The sequence below is a fragment of the Pteronotus mesoamericanus genome, unplaced genomic scaffold (assembly GCF_021234165.1).
Source record: "Pteronotus mesoamericanus isolate MK-2021 breed Mesoamerican mustached bat unplaced genomic scaffold, CSHL_Meso_final contig_1, whole genome shotgun sequence".
Lineage (NCBI taxonomy): Eukaryota > Metazoa > Chordata > Mammalia > Chiroptera > Mormoopidae > Pteronotus > Pteronotus mesoamericanus.
This window is the reverse complement of record NW_026554998.1, coordinates 1,953,868-1,969,612: the sequence shown is the minus strand read 5'-3', so window position 1 is coordinate 1,969,612 and position 15,745 is coordinate 1,953,868. Positions and strand designations below refer to the sequence as shown.

General features: G+C 56.7%; 1 protein-coding gene across 2 annotated transcripts in view; it reads left to right on the top strand.

The window, feature by feature from the left end:
• The window catches only part of CYTH3 (cytohesin 3), a 47,757-nt gene that overhangs the window by 23,108 nt on the left and 8,904 nt on the right, over positions 1–15,745 (top strand). For both annotated transcript variants that reach the window (XR_008528782.1, XM_054569970.1), the window contains exons 2-6: positions 8,935–9,017; positions 10,592–10,656; positions 10,958–11,024; positions 14,758–14,876; positions 15,657–15,737. Coding sequence is in view for 1 of the 2 variants with exons in the window: in XM_054569970.1 (XP_054425945.1) it covers positions 8,935–9,017; positions 10,592–10,656; positions 10,958–11,024; positions 14,758–14,876; positions 15,657–15,737 (415 nt within the window). In the remaining variant the exon portion in view is untranslated. The remainder of the gene's footprint in view (positions 1–8,934; positions 9,018–10,591; positions 10,657–10,957; positions 11,025–14,757; positions 14,877–15,656; positions 15,738–15,745) is intronic.

Sequence of the window (15,745 nt, the reverse complement as noted above, 5' to 3'; positions counted from 1 at the left end):
CAAACCTTCAGCAGCCTGGAGAGCCATGCCCAGAACATGGGGGAGCCACGGGAAGCTGGGCGGCCGCCGCGGCCGCAGGAGCAGTCTGGTCCAGGCCGCCGCCGCCGCCGGGGCTGCTGGCGCCGCCAGAGCGATTTCTGGAGTTCCCATTTCTAGGTCGTGCTCCTTTGGTCAGAGCCCTGGGCTAGGGGAGAGCAGGCGAGGGCTCCTGTGCTCCCTGACGGCAGGGGGTCCGCGACGATGGGCAGTGAGGCTCCTGGCCACTGCGCTCTTGGTGGCCGCCGCAGGGGCAGGGGAAGGGCAGCTGGGGAAGAGGAAGCAGGGGCGGGAGGCAGGGGCACAGGGCAGAGATCGGGCAGCGCCCCCTGTCCCCCTCTTGCTGGGAGGCCGAGCCCTGTGTCCCTGGGTGGCAGCCTGGTGGTCTGTCCTTCGACTGCATGCCTGGTCTCCTGCTGGGAAAATGCAGGTTCATCGGTTTTTGGGTTTTGGTTTTTTTTTCCTCCATGTAAATTGCATGGTGATGAACATTCTTCCAACTGTAATTTCATTCCTCCAAGTCACAGAAGTTTCCTTAAGTCTGGTGGCTAATAGAGTGGAATGCAAATTCGGATTCCAAGTTTTTATTTTTTACAGTTTCTGCCTGGGGTTTGCATTAGTCACTTGCTGCTTTCCATAGATTAAAAGAGGAAAAAACCCTCCAGAAAAAGTCCTTTTACCCCTAGTAGAATGGCAACAGGTATTCTTAGCTTTAGGGGTGCCTGAGGTTTTACTTTAAGGGGGAAAAAGTACTTCTTTAAGTTTCTAGGTAAAGCATGTTAATAGCAATTGATACAATAGTAACAGTAGCAACAGTCCAGCTGTTGCCGTCCGCCACGCGCCAGAGGCTGCATTAAGCACTTTGCACTTGGTGCATTAGCTCACCTTTAACTCTCGCAGGAACCCCTGCGATAGGAACTGTGCGTATGCGCCCCCGCCCCCCACAGACGAGGCAGCCGAGCCTTCCTGGGGTTAAATAACTTGCACTGGGCCTGTAAGGGTAAAGCGCAGCTGTGCACCGCCCCCCAAGCCCCCACCCTTGCCTTTTCCTGGGGTCTGCTTGGCAACACTGTATTTTTTAAAGTAGAAGCAGAAACGTTGTATCATTTGAGGGGCGTATTTAAAATTCAGACATCTGAATGGGCCGGGCAGCCTGGGGCCCTGGCCAACTTTCCTTTAATAGCTGCCTGTTTCCTCCCTGGATTTCCCCTGCACTTTCCTTGGCTAATTCAAGCTTTACTTTCTGCTCCTCTTTTCTGTCCTGTGCTGGACAGCTGTTCCACGGCCGTGCCTCTGCTCCGAGGGCATGTGCGCGCAGCGGTCCCCGCGTCCTGTCGGGAGGTGCCCCAGAGCCTTTGGAACGAAGGGCCTCACGCCGGCTGCACGGTGTCTCGTGTTTTCTTGTCCCCGCGTCCTCAGCGACGTACCACTTACCAAGAAAATGTCTAACAGATGAGGCACTTTTTCCCCATCACAGAAATAAAGGAAAAGAAGATAAGGCAGCGTGGAAGGGGGAAAGCTATAGAAAAGAGAGGTTTTGCACTCTTAAAAACCCAGTGTTCTCGAGCGCAAGGGCCTCCCTCTGTGGCTCTGGCCCGTGGGAGGGGTGGACAAGGAGGGAACAGCGCTCCTCAGAGGGAACAGCCGCACTTCCCGAAGCCAAATGTTAAAGTTGAGCGTGGTTTGGGTGCAGATAAGAAGTCCTTTTTCCTTCTCCTCTCGCTTTAAAGCTGTCCATTTTTTATTTCGAAGGTCATTTGGTGGAGGGGGTGGGTGTCCCTTTGCCACCCGCCTGGCCCTGTCGCTGTGGCCTGACCCCTGAATCCCACTCTCCCACGCAGCCAGGGAGCGTCGTTCTTCCCTCACAAAGACTTCTTTCCAGGCCCGCCCCCCCCCCCCGCCCCCCGCCGCCGCCTGCCGAGCTAAGGGTTCCGCGCAGAGCCCGGCCCTCCGGCAGGTCAAGCGTGTTCTCCCATCGAGCCGCAAAGCCGGTGCGCGGAGGAGTGGGACCGTGCGGTGAGGCGGGGCGCGCTGCTCGCTCTCCGCGCGTGCTGTGCGGTGCGACCTGCTCTCTGCCACCTGCCTCTGCGGCGGGGCAGGAGGCCGGAGGCGGCAGCAGGGGTTCCGGGTAAGGAAAGGCAGCGGAGAATCCGGACCGTCGCTCCTGGGACGATCCTCTGTGAGCCTCTGTTTAGCAGAGTGAAACATTTAAACAAGATGGATAGAAAATGAGGGGAAGCATCATATCTTCACGCATGTGATTTACAAATAACTTTCTAAATTGGAGAGGCGGAGCGCAGTGAACACGCGTGGCGACCTGGCCATTGAAACCTAGCCCGCCCGCCACAGTCTCGCGACTGAACAGGCCCGAAGCGAAGGTGGGGGCTCCTCGCGCGACCGCCCCAAAGTGGCGGCGTTCATGCCTTGGTTCTGCTTGGGTCCCGCATGGATGCTGTCCACGTTCACGGTGCCAGTTTCTGCTTGAGGCATGATAGCATTTTCAATAAAGGTTATGAGATACCGTTGGCTTGGAAGATACACAAAGAATTCAATAGTCCGTGTGGGTGGGGAAATACAAATGTTCTAATTATGGAAAACTCAGTTGATGTAAGTGCTTCCCTTCGGGCCCCTCAGTGGGGCCCCAGCCCCAGGCTTTCCGGCCTGGGAAGGCCTGCCAGGCCTTTCGTGTCCGCAGCGGCCGTGACAGCGGCCCCTCCTTCGGTCCCAGCCCCTGAGGGGCCGCCTCCGAGTCTGCCGTCTGTTGTCGCTCTCTGCCGCAGAGCCTCACTAGGTTCACAGATCTGCTATTCTTAGCTCGCTGCAGTTTAAAAAAAAAAAAAAAAATCTGGAAGGGCTGTTGAATTTTATCAAATGCTCATTTTCCATCCATCGAGCCGGCCGTATGGTTCTCATTACCAGTCTCTCGGTGCCACTCGAGCCTCCAGCCGTTTGCCCGCAGCGCGTCCCCTGGCGTGTGCACGGGGCACCTTCCTGGGCGGTGCCTGCGCTTGGATTCCTCCTTCGATTGGTTCCTGCCCGTTTTCTTTTTCGGTAGAGATTTCAGCATTTCTAGACTGGTAGTGATTTCTGACTTTAAAAGCCTCGCTGGTCCTGTCCCAGGGGCCGGGAGTGGGGGCGGCGCGGGGCGGGCCCACCTGACTGCGGCCCTGGACCTCGCCCCACCCCACCGCCCACTTTCTGCCCTGGAGCAGCCACCTCACTCTGGGCCCTTCAAGACATCCTGTCACCGGGTCCCAAGGCCCTCAGCCTCTCCGGCAGGGATTTTCGGCCGACGGCTGGCCTCACCTTCTTCCTGGACTGCGAGATAAAAACCACATGCGTTCCGCTGGGTTTGCCGGCTTCACCCTAAAATAGCAGCCCCCCGCCCCCGCCCCCACGCAACATGAAATTCCTCAGCTTTCTCCCTTTTAGATGTTCGTGAATGGGAAGGGCAGCATCAGATGTTGTACAGCTGTGTCTAATCCGCTGCAGACGGAAGTCTGGTCCCCGCTCCCAGCAGGAGTGAACCCATGTGGCCAGCAGCCTCCTTTGTCCTGGAGGTGTGGCTGTGGGGGGGGCACGGGAGGAGCTGGGGCCTTCCTCCGAGGCTGCCCCTCCTCCCCGCTTCTAGCCAACGCTGCTGGGCCCCGCTGCCTGGCAGAGCCCAGCCCCTCACTGGGGACGTAGGGTCTGGCGGGCCGGTGATGCAGGTTGCGGTTCTGGCCACCTCATGATGGGCATCTCAGATTGCTTTTTCTTCGTCTGGAGACATTTCCTTTTCTTCTTTTTAAAACATATTTTCACCATAGACTCTTCTCCACGTGTAATGTTTACAAGTTTCCTGGTAAGTAAGGTGAGGCCTATTTGGAAACTGTTTATCCGTAGCTTGGCCTTTGCACCCAGAGCAGCTTCTGTAAACAGTTCGTTGTCTGTGTGATGGGGCCTGTGTACACATCTCGCTGGACAGCTTGACAGAAATACCATTGTAGCCTTGGTGTATCTTGTAGTTCAGACTTTATTAGTATGAGGCGTCCTGTTCAGGATCTGACAGGCTGAGCGTGGTTTAGGGTTTGCCCGGGGCCGCCCACTGCGTGCTGTGTGTTCCGGTTTTCCGGTTCCGCTGGGAAACAGGACGCGGGGAAGAAAAGCAGGCGCGTGCACGGGGTTGGGGACCGAGGCCGACACCAGTAGACTGGCCCAACCTGTACCTTCTCTAACAGCTCTACTGAGGTACGATTTATACACCATAAAGCTCACCCACCTAAAGCGTACACTTCAGGGACTTCTAGTGAATTTACAGAGCTGGGGAATCGTGGCCCAGGCAGTTTCAGGACGTTTCCGTCGCCCGACAGGACCCGCAGCCTGTCCACGGCCCGCTCTTGTGCCAGCCCGGCCACCACTGACTTCCCAGCCTCTGCCGATGTAGCCTCTCCGGGCATTTAACGGCAGCGGAGCCGGACAGTGTGTGTGGTCTTTCGCATCTGGCTTCCTCCACGCGGCATGTTTTGGAGGCTCCTCTGTGTGGTAGCAGGTTTCAGGAGGCGTTTTGTGTTGCAGAATAAAACTGCACGGTATGGTCATACCACAGCTCGTCCGCCCACTCGCCTGCGGGTGCACCTCGGCTTGTTTCCGCCCTCCTGGCCGAAGTGCTCCTGGGAGCACGCGCGCGCGCAGCGCCTGTGGAAACCCCTGCTCTGAGGGGTGCTGGGCCACATAGCCATTCCGTGTTTGCCTTCCTGAGAAACTGCTAAGGTGTCTTCCAGAGCTACTGTGCCATTTTACATTCCCACCAGCAAAGTACAAAGGTTCCGATTGCTCCACGTCCTTGCCAAGTTAATATTCTTTTAAAAATATTAGTATAGCCGTCCCGTGGGTGTGAAGCGCAGTCTCATCGCGGTTTTGATTGGCACTTCCTGAGGTGCTGGACAGCTTTCGCGTGCTGGTTGGGTGTTCTACCTTCCGAGAGATGTCTGTTCATAGCTTTCAGATTTTTAGACTGTTGAGTTTTAAGAGTTCTTCATATATTCTGGATGCTAAACTCTTATCAGATATATGATTTGCAAATACTTTCTCCCATTCTGTGGGTTGTCTTTTCACTTTCTTGACAGGGTCTGATGTACAAACGTTTTAAATTTTGCAGCCCAGTTTATTTTTTGTTTTGTTGCCTTTGCTTTTGGTGTCGTATCTAAAATGCATCGCCAAACCTTTCATCATGAGAGTGTGACCCTGTGTGTTCTTCTAAGAGTTTTGTAGATTTAGCTCTTCTGTTTAGCTCCTTGATCCATTTTGAGTGACTTTTTGTAGCTGGTATGAGATAGGGGCTCAGCGTCATCTTTACACGGGGACACCCCATTGTCCCGGCTCTGTTCGTTGAAGGGACTGCTCTCTGAAGTCTTCCGTGTACGTGGTTCTGTTTTAAGGGTTTATGTTCTGTTCCGTTGGTCTGTCCACCTGTGTTCGCATCGGTGCCACATTGTCGGCCTTGGGGCTTCAGTGCACTCAGTGCAGACTTCCTGACTCAAGCTTATTAATGATATGTAGATAATCTGTCTTTGTTTACGAAGCAGCATGCAAGGGCAGACCTCTCTCACGGTTTACGCGAGGGGACGGGACGAGAGATCGTGCGATAACGCCGAGGAATGTGGGTTCTGGGGGATGGGCCCCAGCGACCTGGATGTGTTTATGTTTATGGATTGAGGGAAGGAAGCTGGTAGGAAGGGAGCAGTTAGAGATAAGAGAGGGCGTGGCTTCAGGAACAAGGTTGTGGGAGATTGAGGGCGTAGGCCTCTCTGCACTCAACCCCAGCCTCTCCCCGCTTCAGTGCCGGCTGCCCGCCCCTGTGACAGGTGACAGACGGCCAAAGTGGGTGCGGAACACGGTCACACTTCGGTTTTGTCAGCTAATTATGGAGTGCTTGAAGATGGCTTAAAATGTAAGCATTGGCAGTTAAGTGGAAGGCCCGATGGGTGGGGCTCAGTGGACTGGGCGTCGTCCTGCAAACTTAAAGGTCGCTGGTTTGAGTCCCAGTCGGGCCGCATGCCTGGGTTGTGAGCCAGGTCCCCAGGTCGGGGCGTGCAAGAGGCAACCGATCGATGTTTTCCTCTAACATCGATGTTTCTCTCCCTCTTCTACCCTTCTCCTCTCTCTAAAAATAAATAAATAAAATCTTCTAAAAAATGAAGTGGGTGTATGAGAAAGCTAGCCGTCCTTTCTCGCTTAGGCCTTGCTATTTAGGTTAACTTTTGCATTAATGAGTACAGTCCTTTCCCTTTGGGAGTGAGTTTCGATTTAAAATAAACTAAGAAGGATCGAGGTTAAATTGTGACCTAAGAAACTTAGTTTTCATGTAAGACTTGCCTTGGTCCTATAATATTTGAGATTTTTCTTTAGTTTTTACTGATTACCGTATCTTCACAGAGTTGTTTTAAAGGGAGGAATGGTCTTTTATAAAGCGCCGGTTTGCGTGGTCAAGGGGAGAAGTGACAGGGTGAGGCACCAATTACAAGAAGTACGTGGCCCTGAAACGCAGCCTGGCCCCCAGGCCGCCTGCCCCATCGGAGTCTCTGGCATTAGCATCACCCTGTTAAAGGTGTTCTTAGACACCGTGCACGTGCGCGCTCGGAAGGGCTGGGTCTGAAGCGTTGTCTGCGACAGTCTCTGTGGTGGGGGGTTGCAGCCGCTTTTTCTGGCCCTTTGTGTCTCGTCGCCCTTCCCTGCGTGGGCATGCTTTTGCTTTTTGTGCAGAAGGTTGTCAAGAAGGAGCCAGTGGGGCCGAGCTGGGAGTCGGTGAGGCTCCTGTGTGTGGAACCCGAAAAGACCGTCCTGGCCTGCCACGCGGAGGTCACAAGGTGGAGGGTTTTGACGGCTGCAGGTATGTGCGTTACCGGTTCTTGCCGTTCTGGGGAGTGTGTGTGGAAATACCTACTTGCCATGCAAGTGGAGAAGTGGTGAAATATTCTTACTCACTTTTGCTTACTTCTAGTAATGGAGAAAACTACTTGCCTTTCAGTAAACCTGCCAACAAGTGTTTAGTTTATGTTAAAAAGAGAGAAACATCCCTGTGTGGTTGCCTCTCGTGCGCCCCCTACTGGGGACCTGGCCCACAAACCCAGGCCTGTGCGCTGACTCCGGCGTCCCTTTGGTTCGCAGGCCAGCGCTCAGTCCACTCAGTCACACCAGGCAGGGCCAGCTGAGGTTTTCTCGATCTTACCGGAAGGTGTCAGTGAAGGTTTGAAGCAGTAACCAGCTCATGTTGCTTCATCCGGTGCTTGGTTCTTAAGTTGTGTTTTTGACAAAAACGTCAAGGAGTAGCAGTTCTGCTGTGCCTCAGGCAGTGATAAGCATGTTCACAGACATGGAGCAGTGACCTGTGTACGCCACGATTCATTTCAGTGCTGTTCTACATGTGCATCTTTAAATTGATGAAGTGTATTATGTCTGTTCAAGCTTGTTCATTGTATTAGTCAAAACTGTATCTTTTTTTCACATGTACCTCTGCTGATTTTTGCTTTAACGTATTTTTAGGGCCATTTTGTTAGATACATAAACTCAGACTTATTAATTGTGTGATTAATTGAATATTAGGTCATTAATCAGTGACTCTCTCCGTCTGTCTTGCCTGTATTAATGCAGCAGGACCGACTTCTTGTTAGTAAGGTTTGTCTGGTAGTTCACCCTCTTCCCTTTTACCTTCGATTGCTAGGTATTCCTATGCTTTAAAGATGCTTGTTGCAATTTTTTTTGTGTGTTTCTTTATGTCCAGGTTTAAACCTTGGTCCCTTTTCCATCTGTGTTCATTGTAAATGTATCAGTTACTTAGGACTGTGTAACAAAGTATCTCAGTGATCTTCTTAAAATAACACCAGGTTGCTATCTCAGCTGTGGCCCCTGCAAGCAGGCCAGGGCCTACCCGGGTCCCGGTCCCTCACACGGACGCAGGTGGCCAGTGGGTCCGGGGCCGCACGCCTCCCAGGACCGCGCCCACCTGTCCGGGGCCTTCGCCGCGGGGCCGCACCGGCTGGGAGGTCCGGGGCCCCTCTGCATGTGGTTTCTTTGCACAACAGATTTTATTCTCAGGGCTGCTGGCCAGGGCTTCTCCAGAGCACAGTGGTCCAGGGATCCAGGAGAGCGGAGGTTCTGGGCCCTGCACAGTGTCACCTGGGCCCTGTCCTCTTGGTCAAAGGAAGTCCCAAAGCCAGTCTGGATTCAACGGTGGAAAAGGACTCCGCCATCGTTAACAGTGTATGACTCGGACCAGAGAAAAGGGAATATAGACCTAGTAGGAATGAAAAATACTGCAGAGGTTAATCATTAGTAAGAGGATATCATGAACAACTGTGCCAATAAAAAAAAAAAATTCAGCAAATACCCACATACCAGCCACCCTTCACCCACTGCCCCGAAACGCCCCGATACCCCCCTGGGATGTGCTTCCACCTCCCCCAGCCTTCTCCGCAGGGGCCGCCGTCAGGACCTTAGCGTCCGTCTTTCCTGCGTATTCACTTGTGCCCCGCTGTGAGGTGTGCGCACGTCCGACGTGGCGCAGAGCGCCTCGTCCGCCGGGCCCTCGGCCGCAGGTGTCGCGTGCGGCCGGCGTCCTCAGCCTGCTCTCGCCTGCTCCGTGTGATTTGTGCGGCTCCTCTGTATCGAGAGACTGAGTTCAGCCCTTTTTTCCTAACTGTGTGGGCTTCTGTTTCATAAATACGATAATCTATTCATTTCTTACGAGTAGGATTTAGGCTGGTTTCCTATCGCAAGCAGCGCCGCGCGCCTGAGGGCTCTGTGCCTATGCGCCACGTCGCCGGCGCGGTCCTGGGCCAGCCTCACCGTCCCCAAGCAGTGCCGACTTGTCCTCCGGGCTGCTGCCTCAGTTGTTAATTTGGTTCCTTTTTCTTTCAGTGCCTGAAGACCTCTCCTTAGAAGAGAGGGAAGAACTTTTAGACATCCGTCGAAGAAAAAAGGAACTTATTGATGACATCGAGGTAAAAAAAATCTTTGACTATTGGCTTTTGGGTCAAAGAGTAAATCAAGCAGCTTCGTGACAGTGTAAAAACATGGGTGTCTAGTGTGTGTGTCTCCCAGCCGCCCGAAGAGACGGCGCAGGAGCCTCGGGCGGGTGAGGCGGGGCCGCGCTCAGACCTGCAGTCAGCTGCAGGTGGCACGCGCCTCCCGAGCCCCAGCAGCCGTTTGTAGACAGCAGCAGCACCCTGCAGGCGCATCGCTCTCTACAGCTGTGTGGCGAGGCCTGGTTTTGTGTAGCAGCAGCCCCAGCACCTAGAGCGCTGCTGTCCCGTTTCGGTGACGCAGGCGTCTTTGCCGTCGGTGGCTGCGCCCCAGTGGGGTCCCAGCTGGGCTCCAGGTGCCCGCCAGCCGGGGCGAGCAGCACAGGTAGCTGAGCCTTGGGCTCCCCACGCTGTGTGTGCAGAGGGCAGGCGGGGCCCCCAGGAGGCGCCAGGGAGGAGCGCCTTCCTGCACTTGTTGCCGAAATCGTTCAGAAGACCCGTGGCTCGCTGCTGCCCTTCGGGCCTCCCTGGGAACTTGTCAGACGTGTGGCTCTTCTTGGAGAAGCTTCTGTCGCTGCTGTGCCAAAGTAAACGTGGCCTCACGGGCCCCTGGCTGCGCGACCGAGCCTTGTCCAGACAATAGCTCCTTTCTAGGAGCCGCATTTTAAGTCTGAAGTTTCTTGGCACACAAAATAAAAGGGCTTCTGATAAAAATTTCTTTGTGTTTGAATGATAATTCGTGGAACTTTTTCTTCTAAGGTTACCCTTCGTGCTTGGAAAAATCAGATGCCCAGGCGAGGTGCTTTGGTTGGAGGAATAAGAATATACAGGGTCTGGCACACATGACGCTCTTTTATAACAAACTCTTTTATTACAAAGTCATAAGCATGTCATTCTGTAACATAACAGTATCCCACCCAAGCACATCATAGGACATGTTAGGTGAACTGTTCGAATTAAAACTGTAAGTTACCACACCGTATTACGACCCTCCCAGCCACACGCCAGCAGGCGCAGCCTTGGCGGGACTCTGTGTTTTCAGGTCGGCGGTCTGTTTGGACACCCGCCATGATGGCGCCCGCGGAGCCTCCGGGAGCCCTGTGCTCCTCGTGTTCGAGCTGAGAACGCCGAGGCCTAGCGGGGTCAGGAGGGTTGACAAAGTACTTGGCCAGCGCGTGGCGGAGCCACGTGGAGGGACAGGGAAGTCTGTTCCCTTGTGGTGTTTCTCGTGCATCTGAGCGCCCCCCGGCTTTAGCACCGAGCCCCATGACGTCCTCCCTGGGGTCCCTTCTTGGTTTGACACACACACACACTCAAGGACCCGCGTCGTGGACGCCCCGATCTCCTAACGACGGGGGGACGAGACCTAACGTTTCTTCCTCCTGCGCCGGGCAGCGCTGACGAGGCGGCTGCGTCCGCGTCCGCGTGCACAGGCGTGGGTTTGTCCAGACCCGGGGCGTCCAGGCAAGGCCTCGGGGGCTGGCGTTTCTCTGAGCCTGGGAGGAGGAAGGGGAAGGCCCTGCCCCGCCTCAGCATCCCTTCTCTTTTGATAGAGACTGAAATATGAGATTGCTGAAGTGATGACCGAGATCGACAATCTGACTTCTGTGGAGGAGAGGTAAACCCACCGCGGAGGGCGGGTGGGGGGCAGGGACGTGGGGCCCCCCCCGGCTTCCTCTAGTCCATCTCGGTTCAGGGAGCAGTGCAGCTGCTCACATCTGGGAACTGCCTCGCACAGGTGACTTCCTGCACAGCAAGGTGCTGTGCGTGTCTTAAGTTGCCGCCCTCTCGGTCGGCTTTTTCCAAAGAAGCTGCCAGTTGCAGGCAGGGCCCCCTGGGCCTCAGCAGGGCTGCGAGGGCGGGCGCCTGGGGGCGTGTGCTGCGACTGGTGACGGTGTCCTCGTTATTTCCATGCCCAGCAAAACCTCCCAGAGGAACAAGCACATAGCCATGGGGAGGAAGAAGTTCAACATGGACCCCAAAAAGGTAAGCGGACGCGTTCGGCGCCTGGCCTGCGAGGCGTTGATTGGCCGGCCGACTCTAACAGCCTCTCCCTTTTGGACTAAGGTGGTCATGTGGCGCCTTTGAAACGCAGAGAGCCGGTGTTTGGTTTTTATCAGGAAACAGGCTGCTCGTGAACGGGGCGAAGCAGAAGCATCCGTTGGGCTGGTCCCCGGACCAAAAGGCCCTTTCTTCCAGGTGCGGTTCTGGGCCAGGACAGGCCACCCGGAGCCAGCCCTGCAGCGAAGCCAGGCTGAGTGAGCCCCCTGCTTCCCGCCTGAGCCAGTCCGCAGGCCACGGCGTCGCATGGCGCGTGGGGGCAGGGTGTGCGGACTCCGTGGTGTAGGCGGGCGAGCGGGGGGGGCGCCGCCGCCCCCGAGGCCCCTCCGTGCCTGCCAGGCCCGCCGTCGGCTTGCTTTACGGACGGACGGACGCCGCGTGTCGGGTCTGCAGCCTCGGGGCTGATGCTTACGGGGAACTGTACTAAGGAAGGAAGTGCTTGGATTGGTGCGCGTCCGTCCTTGCAGGCACCGCCTCACCGATGGGGGTGACCGAGGCGCAGGAGCTCCCACTGTCCTGGGCCCGGAGCCCGTTCTGCCGCTCATGCCCGAGCCACTGCCCCCAGGCTCCTGCGCCCTCGGGGGGCTGGGGGGTGCGTGTAGGTGGCCCACGGCGGGAGGGGCCAGGGCAGCGGAGGCAGGGAGCCCCGTTCGCAGTCCTCGCCGCAGAGATTTTCTCAGAACGTCGGTCATCAGTGTCATTCGACAACTTACTCGTCACTATGGTGCCGCTGAAAGCGGATGGTGTGCTTCGTCTGCAGGTTTGCTTTTGCCGGGAAAAACGGTTGAAGTTCTCGCTTTCGTAGGCCTGGCGGTGGCAGCGTGCGGGTTAGTCAGCGGCAGCCGCCCTGCGTGCGCCGCAGGCGGAAATGACTGTGCTCCCAGCCCTGCGGGGGGAAGCGGCAGCGAGGGTGCCCGCGGGGCCGGGCCTGGCACCCCCCGTCCTGGCACCAGGCGCGCCCTGGCGTCTCTGTGTGCAGGGGCAGCAGTCCCGTCAGGCCAGGGCCCCGCCCTCGTGACCTCACTGAGCCCAAATCACCTCCTAGCTCCGTCCCCACGGGGGTCAGGGCAGCCACCCTGAGTTTTCAGGGGACACAGGCCTTCAGTCCAGAGCAGCAGATGATGTCCCGTCCTTCAGACACAATTCAGTTATATCCCCCCCACCCCCCACCCCATCCCATGCACCCAGCAAACCATGTGACACTGTGCAACCCAAGGCGGTTGTCCCAGCAAAGGCGTTTCAGGCCAGCAGGAAATTGCTTAGGTCACAGCGATAACATTTTGAGTGAGGAGCTTTGGCTGTGCAGGTGCTCGGACGCCCAGAAGCAGCGCTGGCTTCATCCGGGACGAGGGGGAGGCTGCCGAGAGCAGGGGGCCCTTCCTTGTGTGCCTGGTTTCCCGGACGTGCCTTGGAAGATGCAGGACCTGCAACAAGCAGGGGCCAGCGCGCCCAGAAGCAGCGGGTGGGGGTGGGGGTGGAGGAGGCCACCTGTGCGAGTTTAGCGAGCGGTAGTGTGTCCCTCGGGCGGCAGAAAGTGAGGGGCACGTGGCCCATGAAAACAGGTTGCGCCCTCTGGGCTACATCGCTGAGGGGGGAGGGGAGGAACACCTCCCCGCTGGGAGCAGCTCACCACCTGGCTGCGTCACCTGCCCCGCGGCCCGAGTCCTGGAGGCAGACCAGTCAGCAAGGCTCCGGGGGAACCGTAAACAGGTGGGCAACTGCCAACAGGAACCGGCAGGTGGGCGAGGCACGAAGCTCACCCACCAGGACTGACAAGGGAGGAGCCAGGCCGAGCAGAAGCAGCAGAAGGAAACATTAAAAACAGGATATTCTCTTACTTTAGAAATATCATCAAAGCCATACGATAGGACATTCCCTATCCATGGTCCGAAACAGGGAAGAGTGACAGAGATTCTAGGAAACAGGCGTGGCCCCTCTCCCTTCAAGCTCCTCGCTTGGCCTGTGGCCTTTGGCTGCGACCTCTGTTCCAGCCCCCGCCTGGTGTCCCCCAGACGCCTCGTGTTCTCAGACCAGGGCCCCAGGCTCCCGCAGAGGGACCTGGAGCTTCGTGCGGGGCCGCCTCCGCCTTCTGAGCGTAACCTTCGAGCACAGAAGACGTTGCTTTACTCCAGCCGGCTTGCTTTTCTCAAACCCGTGGGGGTTGTTGCGTATCACTCTCCCAAAGCCCCCTGGTGTCTCGGGAGCTTAGAATTTTGGAGCCGGCCTTAGCATCCAGAGAAGTCCATGAAAGCCTCGTGCCCCAGCCCGTTAGGCTCTGGGGCGTGTAGGCCGGTGGTGTGCCCGGGGCCTTGTGACTGCATAGTTACTTGGTGACTTCACACGGCTGGAGGGATGCACGACCCTCTTGAAGCCCCGTGTGGCCACTGCCCAGGACATGTGTGCCTTCTGTGGCTCCCCCGGGGGAGTGAATTCTCCACCACAGGGCAGTGTGGCCTTTTACACTTTGCGTAAATGAATGGAAATACACTGAGTCCTGTGACTCCACATCATGGCCTCAGGTCCGCCCGTGCCTGAGCGCGTGTTCCGTCTGGCTGTGTGGCTTCCGGTGGGTGGCTGCACCAGTGTTCCTGTCTGTTCTCGCATTCACTGATGGGTGGGTTGTCACTGGTTTTTAGAAATCCTAAATAGGGATGCTGTAGACATCCATGTTTTTAAAAACCAAAAACAATGGAAAGACTCTCAGGTGGGTCGGGGTGTGAGGGAGTATGGGGGGCACTGCGTTTCAGCTGGAAGATGCTCTCTGAGTTTGCAAAGTGCCCCCAGGCAAGTGGAGGACAGCGCCCCTGTCCCCTCGCAAGCCCTGAAGCCAGCTCGGTAGCTGTGTCCAAGGCGAGCGCGGGCTGTGGTTAGGACTTCCCGGGAGGCGGAGCCCGGCCAGCTGCGCCAGGACGGCCCGTGGGCTCCGCTCTGTCCCGTGGGCCCCTCCCGTGCGCCTGGACTCGGGCAGCGTGTGGCTCGGCAGCTCGGCAGCCTGTTGACATGCTCAGCCTCAGGTAACAGTAAATCCCGTGGAGAGGGCTCACAGGAGGGCTCTTGTGCTCTCACACAGCAGAGGTGGCTGCACGGGGTCCCGTGGCTTCCAGGCGGCAGGACCCAGGTCCTGTGTGCATCCCGGCCTGTCCATCCTATGATAGCCGTTAGGTCATCACGCCTGTGTTCTCGGCAGGAAGGGGCGGTGTCTGCTAACGGGTGCCCTGTATCAGGAAGCCAGCAGCGTCCTCAGGTCTCCCTGCAGGCTGCTTGTCTGCCTGTCTCACTGGACCGTGTCTTGGGGACGCCTCCACAGGAGGCCGGGAGGTGACCTGGGAGGGAAGGGCGGCCAGGGCAGCTGGTGGGGAGCGGGAGCCGGACTGGCCCTCCACAGGAGCCATGTCTTCCCAGACACAAAGGGCGCCGCGCTCCTCAGCTTGGGAACGGGGTGTTACTGTGACTTCGTAGTCTCTACTAACCGCTTACTTGTCCCGTCCCCTGTTAAATGGCCAGGGAGGATGCGCGTCCTTTGCTCTGCGGGGTCAGCGTGCCATGGGGCCTTGGCGGTATCAGTGCCGCGTCCAAACAGCGTGCTCGTTTCCGTCTGTGGAATGCGAGGACCGGCCGCTGTCCTAAGTGGCACTCCCTTGCCTCTGCCCCACCTCAGGGCATTCAGTTCCTCATCGAGAACGACCTGCTGCAGAGCTCCCCAGAGGACGTGGCCCGGTTCCTGTACAAGGGGGAAGGCCTCAACAAGACCGTCATCGGGGACTACCTGGGGGAGAGGTAGGCTGGGGACAGCGTGCCACCAACCGGGCCACCTCCCTTCGGGGTCTGTCACCTGGGAGGTGATTCCCCCTGAACGTCAACATCTCTGTGCCCTGGGGTCTGGAGGACATGTTTGTGGGCCCTAGAGAATGAGGGAGTGGGGGAAGGGGAGAGAAACAAATATCAGTGTGAGAGAGAATCTTCGATCGGTTGCCTCCCACATGCTCCCGGACCTGGAATGAGGTCCGCAGCCTTTTGGAGGGTCCGCTCCCAGAGATTGTGAAGGTGGAGATGGGGCGGGGGCGGGGGAGTGGCCTTCTGGTCGTGCTCCTGTCGGATCAGATGGTGGTCTCTGCGTCCTCACTCCTACCAGTTGTGACGTCCAGTCAGCCCCCTTTGGAGCCCCCTGGGCGCTGAGGCAAAAACCAATGTGCAAGGAGAACCTGAACCTTCAGTCACACGCATGGAAGCCACGAGAATGGGCTTTGGGAAACGCGTGTCTTAACACATCGCGTACCGCCCACGAGTTTTCTCGTTTTTCATGCGCCATCTGTTATGGACTTTAGATGTCAACATACTGTCTTGTCCACATCGAATGAAGCGATCTCATTGGTGGAAACTGTGCAGGTCAATCTACAAAAAACTATGTAATTGCACTAACCCATAAAGCATTGCAGTTACATTGTATTTTGGTCATTCGACCCTGGCGTATATCTTAGAGATTTCTATGCGGTACGCAATGTATTAAAATGCTTGCAGACGTCTGCGGCGGCTGGAAGGCGCTTACTTTCTTTCCAGGGATGAATTCAACATTAAAGTTCTTCAGGCTTTTGTCGAACTCCATGAGTTTGCTGACCTCAACCTGGTCCAGGCCTTAAGGTGAGTAC